Here is a 26,624-nt window from a genome sequence, read left to right on the forward strand (position 1 = left end):
GGGTTGCTTTAGGAGAAGTTTTTAAATAATATATATTGAGTCTTTTCCTGAAGCACTTATCAGTACCTTACGGTATTATGGAGTTGACCCTGATTTTTCTAAACCCATTGTAATTGGACTTCAAAGTCTGGCAAATTGTACCAAGCCAGAAAGACTCCAAGCAGAAATCGGTGATGGATTTGAGATTTGTGGTGCAAAGTTGGAAGGACTTATTAGAGGGGTGGCTACCAGACAATGAATTTTTTAGCCACAACAAATCAGAAAGATTATCTATTTAAGCTAGAAGGGTTGTGATCTGTATCTATGGAAGGAATATTCACAGTAGTTAAAATAATTTTTAAAATTGAACTTTAAGCTATTTAAGATAAGAACATTAATAAGATGGAAGCTTTTTTTAGAAAGTCCTAGACTTCAAATTCATTAAAATTCATCTAACAGCATATATTAGTGATAGGAACTTCTCTTTTTCTTTCTCTCTTTCTCTTTCCTCTTTTCTTCTCTCTTTCCCTCCCTGTTTCTCTCCCTTCCCCCTCTCTCTTTCTCTGTATCTCTGTCTCTCATTCTTTCTTTCCTTCCCCCTTGTTTTTGCTCTTCCTTTTTTCTCTCCTTCCTCCCTCCCTCCATCCATCATTTATCTATTATCTCTCTGCAATATATTCTCAACTTATTTATCTTTTCTCTCATAGCATATTTATCTACTTGTCTTCTGGACCCTTCTGTACCATTAAATTGGTAGCTCTTTGACTGTGTATTTATTTTGTATCATTTTGCATCTTTTATATTTAAAATATTTAGCCTTTTAAACACTAAAAAAAACAATCAAACACAAACAAACAAACAAAAAATCCTCTCTTAGATCTGTGAGTTTATAGTAAGGAGCTCCTAGTGTGGAAATTCCTTCTAATATAGAATAACAACTCATAATTAGAGGTTTAAATTTGCTCATAGTCTTATATAATATGTATCGGAAGTAAACCTTGAATTCAGGTCTTTCTTATTTCAAGACCAAATCCTTTACAAGATTGCTTTCATGATTTGCTTTGCATATAATAGGTTTAAAATAGATGTTTCTTAATTGAATTGAATATAAAAAATGATCTAAAGTTGATGAAAAAATAGGCCTGAAAATACAAGTTCACTTTAAAATAAAATAATAGATGTGTGTGTAAATAATAGCTAGAAATTCCATACCTTTAGAATGACTGTATAATTTAAAATAAAATGTCTAAGAAATAAGTGATAGTATTATGCTCAAATAACATATTCTTTCTCCTTTTGTGTATCTTTATATATATACATGATATAGATGACATAAATTTAAAAGCTATAATTGCTGATTATCTTTTTATTCAATTATTAAAAGATGTTTTTACCCCAAGCACTGTGTTTCTCAGTTTCTTCTTTTTTTTTCCTCCTAGTATGAATATGATTATGATGAAACTGGTGAAAAAGTGGTCCTGGGGAAAGGCACCTATGGAATTGTATATGCTGGGAGAGATCTTAGCAACCAAGTTCGAATAGCTATCAAAGAGATACCTGAGAGAGACAGCAGGTAAGCAAGTCACTTTGTAGCTGTTTCATGGATGGTATTTTCAAGGCAATGACTGATAGTTTAGGTGGCTCAGGCAGATAAGGAATAATTATTGTTAACATGGATATTGTCTTGTCTAAAAATATCATTGAAGTAAAAATGAATCTTAACTGTATAATTAAAATAGATTAGAATGATGTAAGATATCTTACATTTGATTTGTAAAATGTCTTACTGTTAAGAAAATTAGAGGTAGTCTGACTTTGTGGATAGAACACTGCCCTCAAAGACCTAAGTTTGAATGCTGTGGATGATAGACTGATAAGAGGTGAGCTTTGGCAAATTTCTCAGTCTCCTAGTACTCCAGGGAACTTTCTGAGAGCATTCATTCACTGAAGAGGATTTTTCCCTTTGGAGTCCCTTATACTAATGAAATCACAGGGCTAGTCAAAAAAGAAGGAAAATTATAGTATTTGAAAAGTGATTCTAAGAAGGCCAAGTCTCAGTCAATGCAAATAACGAATCCTGTGAAGCAGCTATGAAATTCAAGTATGCACTATTTATTTCCATTGGGCTAAAGCTAGTGGCCATATTTTATATAATTATAATTTGAAATATTTTATATGATTTATATAATTATAATTTGAAATATAATTATGTTTTGAAATAATGTGAGTCTTTTTAACAAGGTATGTACTCTGAAATATAATGGAACTATTATTTTTCAGGTAAATTTTTTTTTTTAGATCTGAAATATGTGTGTATATATATGCATATACAACATATACATTTAAATAATGTAATGCATATATGTAATTCAGTAATATGATTAAGCCAAGTACTATGTTAAGATCCTGGCATATTAGAATATATAATATTATAAAAATATATACTCTTTTTCTCTCTTTTCTCCTACATTGTACCTATCATTTGGGGTTAGTTTTCTGTCAGTAGTTTTATCTTTATCTTTTCAAATTAATCCCTGTTGAAGATAAGGTATGTAGGTCCCAAAGCAGTGTGTAATTTTTCGACTAGATCAAGTCAGTAACTGCTTTGCATCTTTATGGTGTTGAAGCATTATCTAGGGCACTAACCTGGTGGGGGGGGGGGTGTCAAAAAGTCCATATTTGTCAGAGGAGGAACATTCAAATCATGTCTTTTCTCATTTTGAGATGCTGACTTTAACCACTATAACACGTTCCCTTTAATGTGTATATATATGTATGAATGGAAGCATGATCATGATACAGGATAATCCCACTATCTTCTGTGCAAATTGAATTATAGTTCAAATATTTTATCAGTTATGGGCATGATGTTCCAAAAGAATAATTGAACAAATAAGGTCTATTTAGAGGAGGACAGTCAAGATGGTGAGGCATTCGTAAACTGAATCATCATCATAATAGTTAGCATTTATATAGTGGCTAGTACATGCAGGCACTGTGCTAAGTGCTTTGCAGATATCTCATTTTAATTCTCATAATTATGCTGGGAGGGAGGTGATAATATTAACCCCAATTTATGGGTGAGTAAACTGAGGCAAACTGAAGACAATGACTTGCCCAAGCTTTGCAGGTAGTAAATGTTTGTGGTCAAATTTGAGCTCTGGTATTCCTGACTCCAGGCCCAGCATTCTATCTAGGCAATTCCCTAGCTGTGTCATGATGAACCCCCGAGGAAATTGAGGTCATTTAGTTTAAAGGAAAAAAAAAAGATGCTGGTGAAGTTGGAGGTGTTGAATGAAAGCCATCTTTAGATCATAAAAAAGGAAAATCCTTGATTATTCTAGAGGGAAAAATTAAGATTATTAGGCAAAAGTCTCAAAGAGGCTAATTTTGACTCTGATAAGAGATCATGAAATTTCAAATAATTAGAGCTGTTCATTAAGAGAATGGAATAAAATTGGAAGTGAATTTACCAATCACTGAAAGTATGAATTTTTCTGTGTTAGAGATGAAGGGATTAGATGATTTCTAAGATTCCCTTTCAGAGGCAGCTAGGTGGTGCAGTGAAATAGAGCACTGAGTTTGCAATCAGGAAATTTCATCTTCCTGGGTTTAAATCCAGCCTCAGACACAGTAGATGTGTGACCCCGGGCAAATTACTTAACTCTGTCTCAGTTTCCTCTTCTGTAAAATGAACTAGAGAAAGAAATGGTAAACCACTGCAGTTTCTCTGCCAAGAAAACCCCAGGAGACAGACATGATTGAACAACAGGGCAAAATTAAGATTATTAGGCAAGTCTCAAAGAAGCTAATTTTGACTCTGACAAGAGATCATGAAATTTCAAAAGCTGATTTTCAGCTCTCAAGGGTCAATGATTATCTGTTTCTCTGTTGGCTAGTTGGCACTTTGGTGAATAGAATATTAACCTCTGTCAGCCTGAGTTTCCAGATCTATAAAATGGGATTAGCACCTTTCTCTTAGGGTTGTTATAAGAATCATATAAGAATCACTTTATAAACCTTAAAGCACTATAAAAATCCTAGCAATTATTTTTCTATAATTATTACTATTATTATATACAGATATAATGCACATAATAAAATTTGTACTGAGGCAGATTTACATGTAATGAAAACTTCCTAATAATCAGAACTATCTCAAAATAGAAAGCTGTTTTGTGAGGCGGCAAATTCCTCATCTTTGGAGATTGGACAACTACTTTCGGGAGAAGTTATAGAGTAGATTCTTATTCTGCTTTGGATGGGACGAGGTGACTCCTGAAATCTTTTCTAGCTCTGAAATTCTGGTGTTTTGAGATCTGCTCACAGACAAATTTTCCTTTCTTTTGAGAAGAATAAATATAAATTCTGTGTTCTAAATATGACAGTTGAATATTCAAAGAGTAGTCACCCTGGATGAATTCTCTGCTGGGTGCTTAAATGACATTGAAAAGCATTTTAAGTTGTCTTAAAATTTGGAATAGAATTCATCTTTTTATCTCTGTCCCTATGATTCAATCTCTAACGAACCTTCTCTCCTTCCTTTGCCTGCTTCCTCCTTACCTCTTCCACTAAGGCAAAGCAGCAATTGCTCAGAAATTCTCAAAAAGATTTTCTGGGACCATGAAAGGTTCAATAATTCCCTCAGGATCTTACAACCAACATGTGTCAGAGGCAGAATTGAAACCTAGGTTTTCCTGTCTCTGATGCCAGCTTACTTTCCCTATATGACAACTCTTTAAAAAAAATTAAAAGTATTTTATTTTTTAAGAATACGTGCAAAGATAGTTTTCGACATTCACCTTTGCAAAACTTTGTGGTGACTGAACTTTTAAAGAATAAGAAATTTCAGGACCAAAATCATTTTAATTCCCTTGCTAGTATTTAAAACTGCTTTTGTGGGGAAGTTGGGATATTGCCATAGGAAGCAAACAGTAGGCTGTGGCAGCTCTGTGAATAGGGAGATTCCTACACTTTTTTCAGGAATTGCCTTGTTACCAGCAATTATTGAATATTTTTCTAAACTAACTTTGAAAATGAGTTTATAAGTCATCAGAATCTGAGTGCCTTTGGATTTGCTGGGTATTGGGTGCTTGTCCAAGGAACTCTCCATTTTTTTCTCCAGAGAAGCAATTGCAATGTACTGTGGATGGAGTGCTGGATTTGGTGTCACAAAAACCCAAGTTCAAATATGGCCTCAAAAACCTATTAACTTTGTGACCCTGGGCAATTCACTTAACTTTGCCTTCCTCAATTTCCATTTATAAAATGGGGATAATAACCCTAGGCTATTAGAATAAAAGAAAAAAAAATATGTGTAGAGTGTTTTACAAACCCTTAAAATGCTACATAAATAATATTATTATCATCATCATCATCATTATCATCCTAGGTACTCTCAGCCTTTACATGAAGAAATAGCTCTGCACAAATACTTGAAACATCGCAACATTGTCCAGTATCTTGGCTCTGTTTCAGAAGATGGTTACATCAAAATTTTTATGGAGCAGGTGCCTGGAGGTTTGTGACTTTGCATTACTATTCCAATATTATGAAAAGCAGAAATAAAACACTTGTGTATCTCCTTTCTGCTTCATGATTTTTTTATTCAGATGCAAGGTTTATGAAGCCCAGTAGTGTCTTTTTTTGTGGATCATGGGATCATTGAAAGTCATATTTTCTGATTTGATGTTTGGCTTGAGGGAATGTGGGAAGCGTATGACTGGGATACAAAGGATTTTTAAAAAATAACCTAAGATTGAAAGATAGTTTTGTCCAGTTTGGTGCACATGAAGACTATAATTACTTTTGTGGAAGACATAAATAAAATGTTTTTAAAATCTAATATCTAGCTCTTTGGTAGATGAAACGAAACCTTTTGTGTACTATCAGATATTTATATTTTTCATATTTCTTTTGATGCTTGGTATGTAAATTTAATAATTATAATTTACATTATTATAGGTTACAGAACACATTTTCTCACGATAATCCTATGTGCTAAGTAGCATAAATGTTACATTAGTTACAAATGTTACAGCACAAATCCCCATTTACAGGTGAAGTAACTGAGTACCAATAATGTTTCTTATTATAACAGATTAAGTAAGTCATGGAACTGGACTTGGTGCTGCCTGACTCCAAATCAAACCTTCTTCTGTAGTTTAGGGCTATCTAGTTGGTGAGCACAGTATTATGCAAGGGAAAGACAACTGGACTTTGAGCTAGAAGATCTGAGTTTTAGTCCTGCCATTTATAAACCTAGTTAGTTCTATTACATTGGTTATCACTTGAGCTCCCTCTGAATTGCAAATTTCTCATCTGTAAAATGGGTGTAATAACTTTTGAAGGATCTGCCACCTCATATGACTGTTGTAAGAATCAGATGAGTCTGAAAGTATTTTGTCACTATGAAGTCCCATATAAAGCTTAGTGAGAAGAGAATTGGATTTGGAAATAGGAGTTCTGGATTTCAATTTTAATTCTGATGCTTATTAGGTCATTTGATCTTTCCCTCAGTTTCTCCATCTTTAAAATGGAAAATTAGTACTCTTCCTCCCAAGGTTATTATGAGGATGAAATCAGATAGCATAAAGTGTTTTGCAAACCTTAAAGAGCCATGTATTAGAATAATGGCTAATAGCTAACATTAATATAGTACTTACTATGTGTCAAGTACTGTGCTAAGCACTTTACCATTGCTGTCTCACCTGATCCATTTCTTTGTTCCATTTATTTCACTCATTGCACACTCTTCGTAATCCTATTTTCTTGGCAAAGATACTGCAGTAGTTTGCCATATCCTTCTCCAGCTCATTTTACAGAGGAGGAAACTGAGGCAAACAGAGTTCAATGACTTGCCCAGGCTCATGCTAAGTGTCTGGGGCTGGTTTTGAACTCAAAGAGATGAGTCTTTCTGACTCCAGATCTAGCACTCTAGCCACTATACCCACCTAGCTTCCCTAACAGTCCTGGAGATATGTGTTGTTATTATAATATTCATTTTACAGATGAGGAAATTGAGGCAGAGCTTAAATGGCTTGTCTGGAGTCACACAGCTAGTAAATATCTAAGGTATATTTGAGCTCAGGCCTTCCTGACATGAGGTCCAGCTATCTACTGCACAACCTAGTGCGCACACACACACACACATACACACAAATATATATGTATTATGTATTTAACTTCTGAGTTTTCAGTTTCTTTATTTGTAAAGATAACTTTTGTACTCTCTGCATTATGGGATTGATATAAAGAATATACTTCAAAAATCTATACAAACATCAGTTATTATCATCATTAGAATGAGAGATTATGATGATCATGAGTTGTATTTAGAATCCTAGATTTTGAGTTAGAATTCTGGAAGTCATCTAGTGAGTTTCTTGAGGACAGCTAGGTAGCTCCATAGAACACAGAGTGCTGGGCATGGAATCAGGAAGACTCATTTTCTAAGTTCAAGTCAGACTCTGACATTTACTGTGTGACCCTGGACAAGTCATTTAACCTTATTTGCCCAAGTTTCTTCATCTGTAAAATGAGCTGGAAAAGGAAATGGCAAACCACTCTAGCATCTTTGCCAAGAAAACCCCAAATGGAGTCAAATAAGAATGAAACGCCTGAATGACTGAACAAATAAGTTCCTTATTGCATTGTGAGTTCCTCAGGGGAAGGAAGTGTGTTTTTTACCTTTCTTTTTATTTCCAGCACTTAGCACAGTGCCTTGCACAGAGTAGGTGTTTTGTAAATGTTTATTGATTAACTGTCTAGTCCTACTGTGCCATTTTACAGATGAGAAAAGAGAGGCTCAGAGAGGAAGCAATTTTGCCCTGTCATAAACATCCTACCACACTACTGAAAAGTTCTGCAAGTGAAAAATACTTCTTTGATCTTGAAGAAAGACTAAAAAAGAAGAAATGAAAGAGAATAAAGGAAAGAAGAAAAGTATAGTAGAGGGGGGAGGTACAGAATTTGGAAGAGGACCTATTCAAATTCTGGCCCTGTTCCTTAAGACTTTCATGACTTTGAACAGGTCAATTTTATGGGCCTGTACTACCTCCTCCATAAAAGGAAAATCTTGTACTAGATGGCCTCTATTTTCTATCTCTAGATTTTGAACTATGTCCCTCATCTCTCATGACTTCTAAATATAGGCTATATCTGGCTTCCATCTCTAAATATATTCTATATTGTTTAATTAAATTAGTTTTCTTTTGATAATAGCTAAATTGACATAAGCTGTAAACTTGTTGAAGTTTCAGTCTTATTTAAATTGAATCTTTTCAGCACCTAGCAGAAAATAAACAATACATTTTAATTGAATGAATAAATAAATGAATCCATGCTAATCTAGGTCTAACTTTTTGCAAATACATTTTTATTAGGCACAATGCACAGTTCATTATTAATTGCTCTTATAGAGTGACTGCCAATGATAAATAAAACAACCTAAGGGAAATTAATCTGGATAAAAAGTATGTTTTCTCACTTCTCCAACTGGCTGCTAGTAGAGAGGAGAATATTAAATATGTTTGGTGTACAAATGAAATGTACTCTTTCCTTTATTTCTTCCAGGAAGCCTTTCTGCTCTTCTGAGATCAAAATGGGGCCCAATGAAAGAACCAACTATAAAATTTTATACCAAGCAGATATTGGAGGGTCTTAAATATCTTCATGAAAACCAAATAGTTCATAGAGATATAAAGGTACTTTGATTTTTCTCTTCCCTTCCCTGGTTTATTATAGTCTCATCCTCTTCTTCTAATAGTAGGAGCTGACATTAATCCTTGTCATGAGCATGTTACACACACACACATAGACTCATCACACACATACCCAACAATATGTCATCCACCAATTGTTTCTGTTGTAACCATCCCCGCCATTCTATTTCTCAGCTTCCTAGAAACTTGTGAAAGAATCATGGGGTCTGAATTGTCTGATGGATGCCTTTTTATTTTCAGGGTGATAATGTTTTAGTAAATACTTATAGTGGAGTGGTGAAGATTTCTGACTTTGGGACCTCCAAACGACTTGCAGGAGTGAATATGTGCATGGAGACCTTCACAGGTGGGTAGAATCAATACAGGTTTCTCTAGGGAATTCAGGTACCTTGGTTTCAATTGTGATAAGGGAGATGAAAGTCACGTGAGCAGATGTCACTGTTTGGTAACATATTCATGCATGGAAAGTAGGTAGGCTTCTGGAAAAAGAGTAGATAGAGTGATATTTCAAGTAGATGGTTTGTTTTATAAAGAGAATACTGTTCCTGAGATGATTCATGTTCCAATAGACCTATGATGGAGAGAGCCATATACACCCACAGAGAGGACTATGGGGACTGAGAGTGGATCACAACATAGCATTTTCACTCTTTTTGTTGTGGTTTACTTGATTTTATTTTCTTTCTCATTTTTTTTTTTACTTTTTGATCTGATTTTTCTTGTGCAGCAAGATAATTGTATAAATATATATGCTTATATTGGATTTAACATATATTTTTACTGTGTTTAATGTATATTGGATTACATGCCATCTAGGAGAGGGGAGTAAGGGAGGAAAATGAGAACACAAGGTTTTTCAAGGGTCAGTATTGAAAAATTATCCTTGCATATGTTTTGAAAATAAAAAACTTCAATAATAAAAAAGAAAGAGCCCTGTTCTCACTTTGCCTTGTAATTCAGTCTATCACTTAGTCATCAGCTGCATGCAAATTGCCTGATCTTCTTCCTCTTTAGTCACCTCAAACTCTGTTTTGTTGACACCCACTCAGTCTTTCAACAGTACACATGTAGTAAATATCCATCTCTAGTTGTCTTGATCTATATCTGACTACTGGACCCAGAGGACTCTGGAGGGGAAAATGAGGCAGGTGACCTTGCACAGCCCTCTCTCACTTAAATCCAATTAATTTGCATGTCATGGCATCATCTCCCTGATGTCCTGGTTCTCTTCAAGAACAAAGGACAAACAATAATAAAAAGAAGCAATCCCTGTAAATTTCCTGAGAGAGGCAGCATCGGAATAGTGTTGTTACAACTGATCTTGAATCTAGGAAGATGTGAGTTCAGGTCCCAGCTCTTACAATCCTTTGTTTTGTGTGACCCTGAATTGCTTTACCTCTCATAGCTCAGCTTCCTTCAAGTCTCAGCTTCTAAAAAAAATAGTCTTCCTTTATGTTAGTTCCTTCCCTCCGAAAATGTTTCCAATTCATCTTGTATATCTCTTGTTTACATAAAATTGTTTGAATTTTGTCTCTCCCCATTATTTTGCAAGCTCTTTAAAGCCAGTTGACTTGATTTGAACCTAGATCAAGGCTTCTTAAACTTTTTCTGCTTGTGACCTTTTTTTGCCTGAGAAATTTTTACATGATCCTGGGTATATAGGTACATAAAATAGGTATATAAACCAAACATTTACTGATAATAAATCATACAAATATTTATTTTAAAATAGTTCTTTGATATAAATATAATTTTGCCATTTATTAAAGATGAAAATAAATTTGAATACCAAACAGATGAATGTTCTTGCTTATTTTTGCATAAAGAATTAAATCTTGGTGGAATAGCTATTACTTTACTGTTGCCAAATTTTTTGTAAGCCCTATTCAGTTATGTGACCCCTATATGGGATTGCAAACCACAGTTTAAGAAGCTTTAGTCTAGATAACTCTCATAAACTAGAAGTTTCAGAGAAAGCCCTGGGAGTTCCCTATATCAAAGAAATCACAGGTCCAGTGCCTCCTTCTATTAACTTCTTAAAGGCATCATGATCTGGCCTCAGTGATGGGTTCAAATTCTGATTCTGACATGTACTGATTGTGTGACAATCAAGGCAAGTCACTATACCATAAGCAACTAATTCTCTGAAAATATCAGTTGCAGAACATGAGCCCATAGGCATTTGTAAAGAGAGAGTTTTTATACAGGAATTTTTTAAATGAACAAAATTATAGTCAAAACAATCAAACAAATAAGTTCTCTATGAGTTAATAATTGGAGCTTTCCAGAAGTGAGAAGAGGACCTCAATGGGTTCCCATGGATTAGACACTTTCTTGCAAAGGCTGAATAATTCCTTGATAGATATATTTGATATAATGCTAGGTAATAAAATATATAGAATACTGGGCTTAGAGTCAAGAAGACTTGAATTTAAATTCAGTGTCAGACATTCAATAGTTGTGTGATCCTGAGCAACTTATTCAACTTCTGTTTGCCTCAGTTTACTCAACATTTTTTAACAAATATTTTACAAATTTTACATTTTACAAATGGGGATAATAATAGACCTGCCTCCTAGATTGGTTGTGGCTCAGATAAGATATTTATCTTTTTTAAAATAGTATTTTTCCCAATTATATCTAATGATAATTTTTAGCATTCATTTTTACAAGATTTTGAGTTCAAGATATTTCTAAAGCACTTAGAACAGTGTCTGGCCTATAATAAGTGCTATAAATATACTAGTTGTGTTGTTATTGTTATTATTGTTGTTGTTAGGAATTCTTGTCCATATATAGCAAGTCAAGCTTGCTAACCTTTGAGAGTCTCCTTCAGCCCTCAGATTCTTTTATTTTATTTTGAAAAAAATGTCACCAGCAAGTTGTTCAAAATTGTGGTTGAGTCATAGCAATTCTTCAGATTTCTTACTGCTTTATTGTTATGTAATTAAAAAACAAACCTAATACTATGAGTCTGAATGTACTCACTATTTTTTCCTAATCCCTGATGTTTTATAATAATTGTTTTTTTTTTCTTCTCAGAAATCAGTTTCTTTTGGGATAGGTATTATTCTGTGTTTTTTGAGAGAGTGGATTTTCTCCTCTATGCATGCTCCAATGAAGAATGTAAATATTGAGAGAAAGGAGTTTAACAGATAAAGCCAACCAATCTGACAATGAGAAGACTTCTTAATACTTCATATATTCATGATTTCATCAGTGGAGATATTCTAAAAGAGGATAGGTCCTCTAGGTCTTAGGAGACTTTGAATGACTGTGGTTCAAAAGTTTCATCAGTAGCTAACCTTCTGATTCTAAGCCTGTCTAAACTGAGCTAGGCCAGTCTTTGGGCAGCAGACATACTGTCCACTGCCAGAACTGAATTTGAAGTCTTTACAGTGTGATTCAACCTGCCAGAGATTGTGTTCAGTTGGCAGTGTCTTTTAAACCCAGGGTGACCTCTACCCCATGAAGGAATATTAATGAAACAGCTAATAGGCTTTTAAAAAATATGAAGTGCCTTATAATTATGTCATAACAATAACATTTTAAAATTTCAGAGCCTTTGAAAGCAATGCTATCTGTAACTAAGTAAAGATTTATTATTTGACTTAACATAAAAATGTCATTAAAAAATTATGAAAGTCTATGTTTTTTTTTTTTCCTGCTAGACACATAGAAACAAAAACTTACAGAATGTGGAAGTTGGAAGGGATCTTAAAGGGTAGCAGGTCCAAACTTCTCATTTACTAAATTATTGTAGAAATAATAAAAGTATTATAATTGTTAGCATTCATATAGCACTTTAAGCTTTACAAAGTGTTTTACATGTATTATTACATTTGATCCTCACAATTATCCTGTGAAGTTATTATCTTCATTTTATACAATGGTTAAACTGAGGGACAGAGTATTTAAATAATGTGCCGAAGATCATATACTTAGTAAGTGTCTGGGGCACTCAGGTCTTTATAATTCTAAGTCCCATGCTCTATCAGCCTAGAACAATTAATAACCTTGCTCACAGTTAATGACAAAATTAAGACTAGTTCCTACTTAACTCTATTTCATTTAGACTATTATAAAAGGAGGGTTTTATTTTTAATTTTTGGAATAAAACGATCATTTCTCTAGCATAATACAATAGATATGTAATTACTGATATAATTAAACAGATGATTACACATCAAATTACAAATCTGTTAGTACAATTTGCTATTCTTTTAAAAAATTCAATAAAGTTATATAAATTAATTTTTTCTCCTTTTTGCTTCCCCTCACTATTATTAGACACAACTATATACATATATATGTAAAATCATTATGTACATCTTTTTTTCTAGATACAGATAGCATCTTCATATGTCCTTTGTAGTTCATTTGGATACTTATTATTGTCAAAATTAGTTATTCACTCAAATTTGTTCTTAAAACAGTATTGCTGTTAATGTTTACTGAATTCTCTTGGTTTTGCTCATTTCTATTTTTATTATTTAGTGTAAGTCTAACCATGTTTTTTTTAAGATCAAATTCATGATTTCTTATACAGCATAGTATTCCCCCACAATCATAATACCACAACTTGTTCAGCCATTCTTCATTTGAAAGGCATCTCCATAATTTCCAGTTCTTTGCCACCACAAAGAAAGCTGCCATAAATATTTTAAAACATAGTGATATTGTTGGGTCAAGGGGTTTAGACAGTTTAATAATTCTTTGAGTATAATTTCAGATTGTTCCCCAAAATGGCCAGATCAGACACCAACATTGAATTTGTGTCCTGATTTCTCCACATCCCCTCCAAATTTATAGCCTTCTTCTTCATTATTTTAGCCAGTCTGATAGATGTCTCAAGGTTGTCTTAATTTGGATTCCACCAATAAATAACAAAGTAATTTTCTAGATGAGCAATTCTAGTTTGGGATAGTGTGATGACAGGATGTTTTATCATTGGCTTTGGAGCAGGAGCATTCTTGACCCCAAATGTGCTGAATTCACATTCAAAAAGATTGGCTTGTCATTCTCTTTTCCTCAGTTGTCTCCAAGTCCCACCTCCTTCTTCAAACCATGAAGTAATCAATTGGTCCTTGGTCTGGGAGATCAGAAAAACTAACTCAGAAGAAGGTTATCAAGGTCCAGGACATTTCTTATCTCTCAAGAAAGACAGAATCTGTCTTCCCCAGTCCTCTTCACAAACTAGTCAAAAGTATGTTCTTTTGTGCTAATAAAGCACAGAAATGGAGAGTTAAGAAGACAGTCGTCCTCATCCAACATAAATCCTTTTCTTTCTGGCCTCCTAAATAATAATAATCATTAATATAATGAATAGCACTATATAATGCCTTGAGATTTACAAAAATGTTATTTTGTCCTATAAATAGGTTATCTCCGTTTTGTGGATGAGGAGACTGAGGCACAGAGTAGTTAAGTGATTTGCTTAGGGTCACACAAGTATATGAGTTCCAAGTGTGATAATCACTAGCTTTGTAGCCTTGGGTCACTAAACCCCTTTAGAAGTCTCAAAATGCATTATCTGTGAAATCATAAGTTTGGGCTAAATGATGTCTGAGGTTCCTTTAGCCTCCTATCATCCTGTGATACCATCGATTTTTTTTTTTAGGTGGCACAGTGGAGAGAAAGATGGGAAGTACTCAGGAAACAATCCAGTTCAAATTCATTCTCAGACATTTCTTAACTGTGTGACCCTAGGTGAGCTCAATACTTCATGACCCCATTTGGGGTTTTCATGGTAGCGATACCAGAGAGGTTTGCTATTTTCTTCTCCAGCTCATTTTACAGATGAGGAAAATGAAGGAAACAGAGTTAAGGGACCTGCCCAGAGTCACACAACTAATTTATCTGAGGCCAGGTTTGAATTTAGGAAGATGAATCTGTCTGACTACAAGTCCAGTGCTCTATCCACTGCGTCCCCTAGCTGCCCACTTCCTCCCTTTCCTATGATGTAAATCATTTACATGCAGTCTCTGAGTTTGCAATCCATTTGAAGTATTATCTTGTCCCTCTCTAATCCTGCTGCTTGTTCCTTGTATAGCCAATATTTTCTCCCCCCTCCTTTTTTTGGGGGTGTGTGTGTGTGGTGGTTGTTATTTTCCTTTGCCATCACTTTTCCCCTGGTGCTCTGCTTAAAATCCCTTAGGATTACCTCTGTCTGCATCATAAATCACTTCTCTAGAGTGAATATGCAGACCCATATTTATAGTAATTATTGCAAAAGAAAGTTCCCCAAGGTAATTTTTTTTTTGGCCATGGTCAGTTTGTTCCTTCTGTTTGGCTTAACTGTTCTTTACCATTTATTGCATAACCTTGTAAAATCTGTGTTTAATCAATTAATTTTGGATTAGTTAGAAGGAGCATTGTGTTCCAGGCCAAACCTTTTCACTCTCATTATTGGGGCTTCTGTTAAGCCTGCAAAGGATATTATGTCACAGTTATGTTCCTCTTCCTGAGGTTTCACGGATTTCTTAATGCAGGAAACCTTATGAGACGTGTCTTGCTCAACACTTTAACTGATTTAACAGTTTCTTGTTATGCTTTCAGTCAATCAAGGAGCATTTATTAAGTGCTTACTATGTGCCTGACACTGAATTAAGTGCTAGGGATGCAGAGAAAGGCAAAAAATAGACCTTGTTCTTAAGGAGCTCCCATACTAAAGAGGGAAACAGAATGCAAAAATCTATATACAAACTAGATGTATTACAGGATAAATTGGAGTTTCTGGAAGCTCTCTTTCTGAATTCTCACTGATCTAATTTTTTGGTAGAGATGAGTGGGGAGGTGATCTGGACTTTTGTAAGTTTGTGCGATCTAGTGCGAAAACTCCTTTCATCTACACAGAGCAGCAACTGTGCTACAACTGGATAAATAAGAAGTTACAAAATTTGTCCAAGATCACACAAGTAGTGTGTCAGAAGCAGAACTTGAACTCTGGTCTTCTGGATGCTATTTTAGCTGCTACATTTCTGAAAAAAAATCAGAGCAAGAAAACAGAAGTTTTATTGGCAGCATCACAGGATAGAATACAGCTTTTGAAATGTGTTCCTACAACCTTCTGCAAGTCCATCTTTATTTTTAAATTGATCAAGAAGTGGTCTCAATTTGAATAAAACTATAGGGGTGGAATATAACTGTTTTCTCTGTTTCTTTTTCTGCTTGTTTTCCTCTTGATCTCTTGGTCTCTCTTGTCTCTTTCTCTGTTTCTCTGTCTTTGTCTCTTTGTCTTTCTCTGTTTCTGTTTCTCCCTTGTACTACTTTCCTCTTTAATGCTGTCTTTCAATCACAAAATTTTTCCAAGGGCCCTGAACTTTTTTTCAAGCATACCTCCCAAACTATCCCACTATGGTTTCTTATTGTACTTCCATATTCCTATCATTTCTATAGTAATAGTTTCATTTTTTTCTACTTTAGACTTAATTTCTGTTCTCTATTTTTCTCCACAACTCTGAGTATCTGATTTTCACAACTTTATTCACAACTTTCTTTTATAGGAATTCATTTGAAACCTTTTGCCAAAGAAGAGATTAGACCATATATGCTCTTAAGTCCTAGTACATGATAGGCATTATTTGGGTAGTGAAATGGAAACATACCTGTTTTATATCATTGAGCCCACACAATGAATTGATTTGTTGAATAAGAAGTGTGACTTCCCGTACTCTTTTTTTTTTTTCCCCCTTAAACCAGGCACTCTACAATATATGGCACCTGAGATCATTGATAAGGGTCCTCGAGGATATGGTGCCCCTGCTGACATCTGGTCCCTGGGCTGTACGATCATTGAAATGGCAACAGGAAAGCCTCCATTTCATGAGCTCGGGGAACCTCAAGCAGCTATGTTTAAAGTAAGACTGGTTTGATTTGCTTAAGCACCAATTCCTTGTTCCAGAGACTAAATGTATTTTGTATCTTGAGGAGAGGAATTTTCCTGTTTTGGTTTTTGTAACTGGGACCTTGCTGATCTTTTGGCAACTGGATTTTTTTTTTTCAAAGATCTTCAAAAAGTCTGCTCACCAGATCTTGCCTGCGAGGGTAATCCATATTCATAAATAGACACAACATTTTGCTAACATGTGTTATGGTTTGCCGATGAGGAGGCAGAATCTTTACTGCTGTGTAAATGTTTGCTACCTCTCTGAGATCAGATCTTCATTTCTCTCCCTATTCCATAGAGTTTATGAGAAGAAGGATAACTTCATTAAACATAAGCATACATGCACATGTGTGCACATCAATTCTGTATCTCTGCAAGGCTTGGAAAAAGCCATCTTGAAGATGTGTTAGTCCCCTGTGTTCTATCAGACAGTTGACCCCATTTCCACCCTCCATGAAAAGCCAACTTAGTTGGATCTCAGAAAGCCAAATTGTTTGTGGATAATGGGGCCACAGATTAGTTATATAATGTGATTACACAGGCTATTATTCTTCATTGCCTTGAGTTAGCAACACTCAGACCCCATTTAACTGTCTTCCCTCCTACAACTTTATTAAGTCCTGTGGCTTGCTCTGTATGTCATTTAAAATTAGACACAAAGAAAAACCTGCCAGATATGAATAATCCTTTTCAATAGAGTTCTAATCCCCCTGCTATCTGGGCCCTGACTTTGTAACTCTTGAAAATTTTAATTATGCCAATAAGTCTCTGACCCATGCAGAAAGTATTGACCCTATTATATTATTATTTGTTGTGTTCAGTTCCTCTGCCCTATTTCAGTCTAGCTCTTAGTAAAATGTTAAATTCCATATCTAATTGTGACACTTTCTTTAAAATTAATTTTTCCAATCAATGAAAAGCTGCTTTCTCTTCCTCCTATTTCACTTTTCTCCTAACCCCATTGAAACAGGGAGAAAAAAACTTCTTAAATTACAGAATTGTATAGTAGAGTAAAACAAATTTCCACATTGACATGTCCAAAAAAAGTCTTGATTTGTAATTTGAGATTATCACCTCTCTGGCTAGAAGTGGGGGAGCACATTTCATCATCAGTTCTCTAGAGATGCAGTCATTGCATTGATCATTCTTTCAGAGTTGTCTTTGAAACATTGTTGTTGTATAAATTGTTCTTACCAGTTCTGCTTACTTCATTCTGTATCAGCTCATATAAGCTTACTCAGATGTTTCTGAAACTGTTCCTTTCATCATTTAAAACATTTTTTTTGTTTCAATCAGCAAACATCCACCTTCTAAGCCTCCCACCTCAATCTTGCCCTGCCATGAGAACAAAAGAAAAGCAAAACCTATTACAAACATGTAGGCAATCAAAATTTCCACATTGGCCTTGTCCAAATTTTTTTTGTCTCATTCTATATTCTGAATCCTTCATTTTTCTGTCACGAGATAGGTAAGATGATTCATTCTTAGTCCTTTGGAATTGGAGTTGGTCATTACTTTGATGGGAGTTCTTAGTTCTTTCAAAGTTGTTTGCCTTTGCCAAATTGTTGTCATTTTATTAATTGTTTTCCTGTTCATTTCACTTGGTATTGATTCCTATATTTCCTCTCCAAAAAACTCCATAGAATAATATTATTCCATCATATTTATTGTATCATAACTTGTTCTTCCATTATCCAGTTTATGAACACCCACATTAAATTCCCATCTTTACCACCTCAACAAAGGCTTCAAATATTTTTGAACCTCTTTAGTAAAGAGTTTGTTTTGCTTAGAATTAATCCCTCCTTTAATCTATCCTTTAGTTCTCCCTCCTCCCTCTCTTCTTTTCTTCCTATTTCCTGTTGAGTAAAATATATTTTTTATACCCCAAACTCTGTGTGTGTTTGTGTGTGTGTGTGTGTGTGTGTGTGTGTGTGTGTGCGTGTGTATGTGTGTATGTATTCTTCTTTTAACCAGTTCAGATAAGAGTGAGATTCAATTGTAAATTATTCTCCTTCCTCCTCTCCTTATTTGTAGTGGTTTATTTGTGTAATCTGATTATTTGAGAGAATTTTCCCTGACTTTTTTCTTTCTCCTACATTATATTCCTTTTTCCTCTTTTTCCATTCTTAAGGTCATTAAATAAGTATTTTGTTTTAGCTTTTTTATATATTTAATTTTTCATTAATTATTTACCTTTTTAGGCTTATCAACTTCTATGTTTGAACTTCAATTATTACTCAGGTCTGGTTTTTTTTATTAGAAATGTTTGGAAGTCTTCTAGTTCTTTAAAGATTCATTTTTCTCCCCTTTGAAATATGTTTGGTTTTGCTGGAAAAGTTGATGCTTAGCTATAAAGCCTATATCCTTTGCTTTCTAGAATACTGTATTCAAGGTTCTCTCTCTCTCTCTCTCTTTTTTTTTTTTTTTTTTTTTTTGAGGTACCTGCTAAACTGCATGATCCTGATTGTGGTTCCATGGTACTTGATTCCCTTCTGGCTAATGGCATTATCTTTTTTTTTTTTTTTTTTCCTTTGGCCTAGAAGATCTGAATTTTGACTACATATTCCTGGGAATTTTCATTTGGGGATTTTTTTCTATTTTTTTTTCTACTTGACTCTCTTTAAATTTTATTTATTTGCTTGTGTGTTTAATTAATATCCTCCCAGATCAAATGCTTCTTTTTACATTTGTTTTTAGAACTTTGAATTCTAGATTCTCTTCCTTTCTCCCCATTATGAAGGTACATGTGAAGTTATGTAAAACATTTCTATAAAAGTCATGTTGCAAAAGAAAAGAGTATGTTTCAATCTGTATTCAGACATCATCATTTCTTTCTCTGGGTGTGGATAGCATTTTTCATTTTAAGTCCTTCAGAGTATTCATAGATCATTGTATTGCTGAGAATAGCAAAGTAATTCACAGCTGATCATGCCACAACATTACTATTACTTTGTACACAATACATTTCACTCTGCTTGAATTCATGGAGGATTTTCCAGGTCTTTCTGAGAGCTTCTGCTCATCATTTTGCAAAGAACAATAAAATTTTTCATAATTCCCCAATAGATGGGCATGCCCTCAATTTCCATTTCTTGGCTCTGAGAAAAGAGCTGCTATAAATATTTTTATACATATAGGTTCTTTTCCTTTTTAAAAAATATCTTTTGAGATTCATGTCTAATACTGATATTGTTAGGTCAAAGAATATGCATGATTTTATAGCCTTTTGGGCATAGTTCATATCTTTTGATCATTTATCAATTGGGGAATGGCTCTTTTTTTAAAAAAATAAATTTGACTCTGTTCCATAAACATTTGAGAAATTAAATCTTCCTCAGAGAAACTTGCTTCAGAATTCTTTTTGAAGTTACTGCAAACTGTATTTCTCCCCTGTTTATTCTATTTTCTCTCTTCTTTCACCCTGACTTTCTTCAAAGGTATTTTGCTATTGATTACCCCCTTCAACAATATGCTCTCTCTTCTATCATCTTGCCCTCTTTCCATATGTTCTTCCCCTCCTGTTTTCCTGCAATGTAAGATAATTTCTATACCCACACTGAGTGTTTATGTATGCTATTTTCTCTTTGAACCAATTCTGATGAGAATAAGGTTCAATCACTCTCCCTCTCTTCTAGTTCTCCCCTTTCAGTGTAAAAGCTTTTTCTTGCCTGTTTTATGGCAGGTAATTTACACTATTCCACTTCTCCCTTTTCCATTCTCTCAGTACATTCTATTTATTTATTTAAAACTAAATACAAAATAAGAAAAAACAAAATAGAAAAAGACAGAAAAGGAAAATAAAAAAGCAAAACAAAACATTGTCATATGTCTAGCAAAACATCACAGAGAATTCATATATGTAACAATAAATTTCTATTTAAAGAAAGCACATATAATAATAGAAGAGATTATATTAATTTTTTTCATACTTTTGTTTTCTTTGAATGATTCTTTTTTAAAGTTTTTTCCTTAAACTCTCACTTGATTTTTAAAGACTTTTTGGAGTTCTTCTATATATTCTTCCTGGGCAGATAGTATTTAAACTTATTCTTTGGGGTAGAAGAAGTTGTTTTTTTTTTTTTTTTTTTCCAACTTCACTATCTTCCTCTGAAGATGAATCCCAGTATTCCCTGTTTTCATAGGATGTTTCTGTGGCTAGATTATTTCTTTTTTCATTTTTGAAAAAATAAGAACTATTAGTATAAGCACCTTTAATGCTGTGGTGGTGGTGGGGAATGTTGCCTCTGGCTTCACTTCAGCTTTCCCCTCTGACCTGGAACCCCAAACCCTAAATTCTACTTTCCTGCAGGTGCCCACAGCAAATAGTATCCTTGCCCCACTATCCCTGAATACACAAAATGTGTTGGTTCCATCTTGTCCAGGGCAAGCATCACAGTTGGCTCTGGTGTTCCTAATTGGCTAAGATTGCCTCAGGCTTCCTGAGTTCCCAAACTCAGACCCTGAACTCCTAAAGCTGTCTTAGAGGTAAAATTTCCTGTTATTGGGGCTGAATCTGAACCCAGCTAGCCCCAGTACTCCCATCTTGTGAATACTTCACATTGCCTAAGATGGGGGTCTTTCTTCTGGTCTTACTGGAAGTGCCTCAGAGTCTTACCAAATGGGGTCATGAAGAATTGGACATAACTAAAAAGCAACAGCTACATTTCTTTTCTAATTTTCTTTTCAAGTGCTCTCATTTCATTTATAAAACTTTTAAAATTCATTTATAAATTCTTGTTTTGTCTCTTCTATGCATTCTAGTGGAGTTTGTACTCAATTTCTGAATTTTTCTCTTAGACTTTGCTTGTAGATGTTTTAGAATCAGTCTCTTCTTCTGGGTTTGTGTTTTGAACTTCTCTGACTTGATTATAACTCTTTATTGGGGGAATTTTTTTTATTTGCTCATCTTTACAGCTTCATGACTTCAGGCTTAATGTTAGGGCAAGACTCTGAGATACTTCTTGAGGGAAGGTCTGATATGGAACTTTTACTGATTTCTTGAAGTTGTTGAGTGGTTGTATTATTCCAGTATCTTAAGGATAGTCTGGGGATCTATAAAGTTTCAATGCTCCCAGAGTGGGCTAATCAAAACACAGTCGGAGGGCTGTCCCACTGGTCTGAGCTCTACAAGTTAATGGCATTGGTTTAGGTCTGAGCAACAGCAGACTGCTGCCAGATGCAGCTTCTGGAAAGCTTGATTGGTTCAGTGTGTCAAAACTGTAGGATCTCCTGTAGTCCTAAGATTCCTGCTGTGCTTATTCCTCTGAAGGTCAGGATAGATGCTAGCACTAAACCCCCGCTCTGTTTCTGGGATCTAAATTATAAGGCTGCTGCTTGCTTCTGAATTTGGACCACTTTTCCCAGAAACACCATTGCTCTGCACAGTCTCTTCAGTCTGCCCTTCATCTGTGCTCCAGAACTTGGTAGCGGGCAACAATGCTGACTTTTTTGCATTTACTTTCATAGTGTACCACTCTGGGTCTAGGGCTTCTTCTTGCCCTGGTTACAGAATCTCCTTGTGCACTGAAGTGCTCTGCCCTGGATGCTAATGTCCTATTCCTGTCCCAAATATCCACTGACTTCTGTTTGGATCAGACAAATGACTCACTGCAATTGTTTCTGGATTTCCCTGTTCGAATTTGGTCTGGTGAATTTCCTAGGTCTGTGTGATAGAATTTTATGAAGAACTCAGCTGTTCTGGTTCCTACCAGCTGTTCTTGAATACATCTTTTATCAATTCTGATATCATAGAGTTATTGACTCTCTCTTTTTAAATTTTATTTATTTATTTGTGTGTTTATTTAATATTCCCCCAGTTACAGATCACTGTTTTTACATTTGTTTTTAGAACTTTGAATTCCAGATTCTCTTTCTTTCTCCCCACTTCTCTCCCCATCACATCTCTCCTATTCCATCACATTTTTATACCATAATTTGTTTAGTCACTCTTCAACTAATGTGTACCCTCTTAGTTCTAGTTCTTTGATACCACAAAAAGAGCTGCTATAAATATTTTTGTGTATATAGGTATTTTCCTAATTTCCTGCACTCTTTGGGGTGGTATTGCAGAGTTAGAAGATATACATAGCTAGATAGTTTTGGGGGAGCCTACTTTCTAATTGCTTTCCAGAATGGCTGGTCCAATCACTATAAAATTATCTGCTAATCTCTCAGAAACCCAGATTGAAGTGTGGAAAGAATTTAGCACAGAGACAAAAAACTCTGAGGGGGGGATGGTATAAGACAAAAAAGAAAGAAAGAAGAGGGATTTATTTCAGTCCCAAGCAACAGAACTAGCAGAGTTGAAATTACAAAGAGGAAAATTTAGGGTGATGTATGGAAATATTTCCTAACACTTAGAGCTATTTACAAAAGGACTGGATTGCCTTGGGAGGTAGTGCAGTCCCCTCACTGAAAGTGTTTAAAGTAAAGATTCTATAACCATTTGTGACATATGTGTAGTGGGGATTTTTTTTTTTTACTACAGTTTGGATCTCTTGTCTCTTTCCAACTCAGAAATCTTGTGGTTGTGGGAGCTTGAAAAGTATCCCGTGGATGCCAAATGATCCCAAAGCTAGGCTTATAGAGATTGTAGACAGTAACTGCAGTGTAGGGATTAAAGTATGTCCATTAGGAACAAAATCCCTGGGTTACCTCGGTGGGTAACCTAAGAAGGAATGAAGAAAATCATAGCAACGAGAACTCAAGATAAAAGAACATCTGTTCTGTTGACCTGTTTTACATGAAACAAAATCTAGTAGACAACAGAACAATGTTAAATGCAAATAAAAGCATCTGATTTCAATGCAGAACTGAATATTGGAACTCTTAATTTTAATTGCATTTTCTTGCTGATGTATGGTTAGATTTGGGGGCATTTGTTTAATTTCCCTTGAATCTGCATATAGCTCTGAGATTGTTTTTTAAAGTAAATAATTTGTATCTTTGTTGCCAATAAATGTCAATAAGCATTTATTAATCGCTTAATTATGTGCTAGACACTAATTTGGTCAGGCTGCTAAGGGATGGAGATAACAAAGGCATCTTCTCTCATGGAGCTTAACATTCTAATAGGGGAAGAAAAAGGAGCTGAGAAGTAGATAACCCTTGATGGCAAAGAGTAAAGCATAGCTGGTCCAAGGCCCTCTTTACAATATAGGCTCTGGGAATGACTCACCAGTGGAAGAAGGACCTGAGGGGAAAGGCTGCTAAAGCATGGTGGTAAAGTCTGGAGAGTACTATGTTTAAACTGATAGCTCTTGGCCCTTTTTTCTTATGTGGCCAAGTTGTTCATCAGTATAGTAGAACTCTTTGAAAATGATTAGGTAAACATACTATTGACTGCTGACTGGCTAATAATGTTTGTCAATAACTGTGATCTGTGCGGATTATTATACAATTATTTTGTTTATTAATTATTTATAATTCATAATATTTATCAATAATTTTTGTTTATTATATTTACATTTTTATTATGAACTTAACAAACACAACGACAACAGAAAAAGAACAAGCAAAGAAATATGTGTAAACATGAATAGGAAATGATTAATAGAGGGAAGGCACTAGAATTAAGATGGATTAGGAAAGACTTCTTATAAAAGATGGGATTTTATTTGAGGCTTGAAGGTAGCCAGGAAAGCTTGGGGATGAAGTAGGGGGTGAAGAGGAAGAGGCAGTTAATGTATGCAGACTCAAAGACCTGAAAGAGCAAATAGAGCAAGAATCCTAAGAGGGGAAGATTCTTGAAATTTTCTCATTTCTCAAACATGTGTTAGTCTGAAGAATATAGAACAAGGAGAAAGAAGGGAGTATAGTTGTGTGCATTCAGCACACTTCTGGGCTATTTCTATTAAAACTTAATTAACAAGAATTACTTCTAACTCTCTAGAATTTGATTATTAAAGATTGTAGACACTTCAGCAGTGTTTTTAATTGAAGTTGTGTCATAGTGATTTCCTAGCACTAATAAATTTTGATAATTTGTTAATTAACCTGCCTTATGATTGTTTTTTTGGTGGGGAATCTGTGATTTCATCACTGTAGAGAACACCTGGAGAGAGCTTTCTCAACTAATGCAGAAGGGGTTAATTGCAACTTTACAGTTTAAAGCAGAAATGCCAAACCCTGTCACCTGAAACAGTTCAGAGCATCATCAGAACTAGATCAAATTGTTATTTAGGGAATATCAATTAATAAATATTTACAAAGTGCCTATTATGTCTCAGGCAGCCAGTACAAGTCAAAGGTTGGACTTAAGTCTAGCCTCCAAAACCAGTTCTCTAGCTACTGTATTACAATCTCTTTGATTGTTATGAGTAGTAATATTTTTTCAATAGTTAAAAGAACTGTGGCTTTTTCAGTGTCAGATTAAGAAAAAACAATTTTGTTTGGGTTATAGGGAATTTGGCCTCTGAAAAATAAGTAATCTATGGGATTTGGGACCAGTGGTGGATAATGGGGAGGGAGATTGTATTTATTATGTCTTTGCCTTAGATTGGAAATCAATCCCTTGATAAAGTTTGAAGTAGAAGATAATAACTGTTTGAACATTGGATTTGGCATCTCAGAGACTTACATTCAAATTCCACTTCAGACAACTCGTCAGCTCTGGGAGATTCTGTATGAGTTTCAGTTTCCTTTTATGTAAATGTGAGGATACAGGAGCATCATTGTGAATATGAAATTAAATAATATATGCAAACTTTAAAGAGCTATATAAATGCCAACTGATATGAGATAATATCTGGTAAACAGGAATGGATATTCTGCAGCTTGGTATCATATAATGGAATTGTGATGTCTATTGTAATACTCTAGTGAGGTCGGAGGTATATGTTTAATCATCTGAAAAAAAGAAGAAATTAAAAGTATTGCAAAACCTAAGTTCATCAGAGGCCTTATTAAAACAGATGTTTTACTTCTATCTTCAATCTAGGTGGGCATGTTCAAAATACACCCAGAGATTCCAGAATCACTGTCAGCAGAAGCCAGAGCTTTCATTTTATTCTGCTTTGAACCTGACCCAAACAGACGAGTTACAGCCTCTGACCTGCTCAAGGACACATTCTTGAAGCAGGTGAACAAGGGCAAGAAAAATCGAATTGCTTTCAAACCTTCAGGTGAGTTGTGTCTACAAAGACAAGTCAGAATATCAGTTAAGTTTTGTATTTAAAAAACGAAAATCATGTGAATTACTAGCCACCCCACAGACTTAGCTTTGTTATTCATGCCAAGAAACGAACTGAAGCTGGCTCCACAACATCCCCTACATGTGGAGCTTCACATAATGCTTCCATTTTTATGTCAAAGTTAGAAGGCTGGGTGTAGCATATTTGGGGTTTGTTGAAAATCTAAACAAATGAATGTTTCACATTAATAACAGAGAAGTACATTCATTCTTGGGCAGAATTTGAAGACAAAGATAAATGAGTCTACCTTATTAACATGCTTCATTTTCATCTGTGACCACAAAGTCAGGGCCAGTTGGGTTAAGGAGACAGATTTGGTTCTTTTACATATGCAGGATTTGACATTTTATATTTGAGACTAGCTAGTCTCAAAACTGTTTGCTGAACTAGACCTTGATTGAAGAGTGCACTAAGTTCATTTATATGGTGCTGCCTTCTCTTGTAGTTGGACCCACTACTAGTCACAAAAGCACCAGTTGGTAGATAACTTCTAGCACAATCTAGTGGTAAATAGTCCAGTAGTTACCTCCAAAATGTAATCATTGGTTCTTTTTCATCTGGAGAAATGAGGTCAAAAGTAACAACAATATTAAGATTTTTGACTATTTGTCAACATCTTATATCCAGATTCAGCCTTACTTTCTTGCATGTGTTCTTGGTGCAATAAAAAAGTCAATCAATAGGCTATTTTCTATTTTGCATGCTGGAATTGTGTCTTGGCTATTTATTTATTTTTCTCTTGTTTTGGCTCTGAGCATTTTCTCTGACTATGCCCAAATCTGGAATGCTCCCCCTTCTCAAACCTGACTTCCCTGTAAGTTACATTCTTTTTAAAATAGG

The 26,624-nt window shown here is 34.8% G+C and overlaps 1 protein-coding gene across 2 annotated transcripts in view; it reads left to right on the forward strand.

Moving 5' to 3' along the window:
• Positions 1–26,624, forward strand: part of MAP3K15 (mitogen-activated protein kinase kinase kinase 15) — a 132,651-nt gene that overhangs the window by 89,114 nt on the left and 16,913 nt on the right. For both annotated transcript variants that reach the window (XM_074300970.1, XM_074300971.1), the window contains exons 15-20: positions 1,419–1,552; positions 5,372–5,499; positions 8,554–8,684; positions 8,943–9,048; positions 16,404–16,561; positions 25,532–25,715. In XM_074300970.1, coding sequence (XP_074157071.1) covers positions 1,419–1,552; positions 5,372–5,499; positions 8,554–8,684; positions 8,943–9,048; positions 16,404–16,561; positions 25,532–25,715 — 841 coding nt within the window. The remainder of the gene's footprint in view (positions 1–1,418; positions 1,553–5,371; positions 5,500–8,553; positions 8,685–8,942; positions 9,049–16,403; positions 16,562–25,531; positions 25,716–26,624) is intronic.

The sequence above is a fragment of the Sminthopsis crassicaudata genome, chromosome 3, assembly GCF_048593235.1.
Source record: "Sminthopsis crassicaudata isolate SCR6 chromosome 3, ASM4859323v1, whole genome shotgun sequence".
Taxonomy (NCBI): domain Eukaryota; kingdom Metazoa; phylum Chordata; class Mammalia; order Dasyuromorphia; family Dasyuridae; genus Sminthopsis; species Sminthopsis crassicaudata.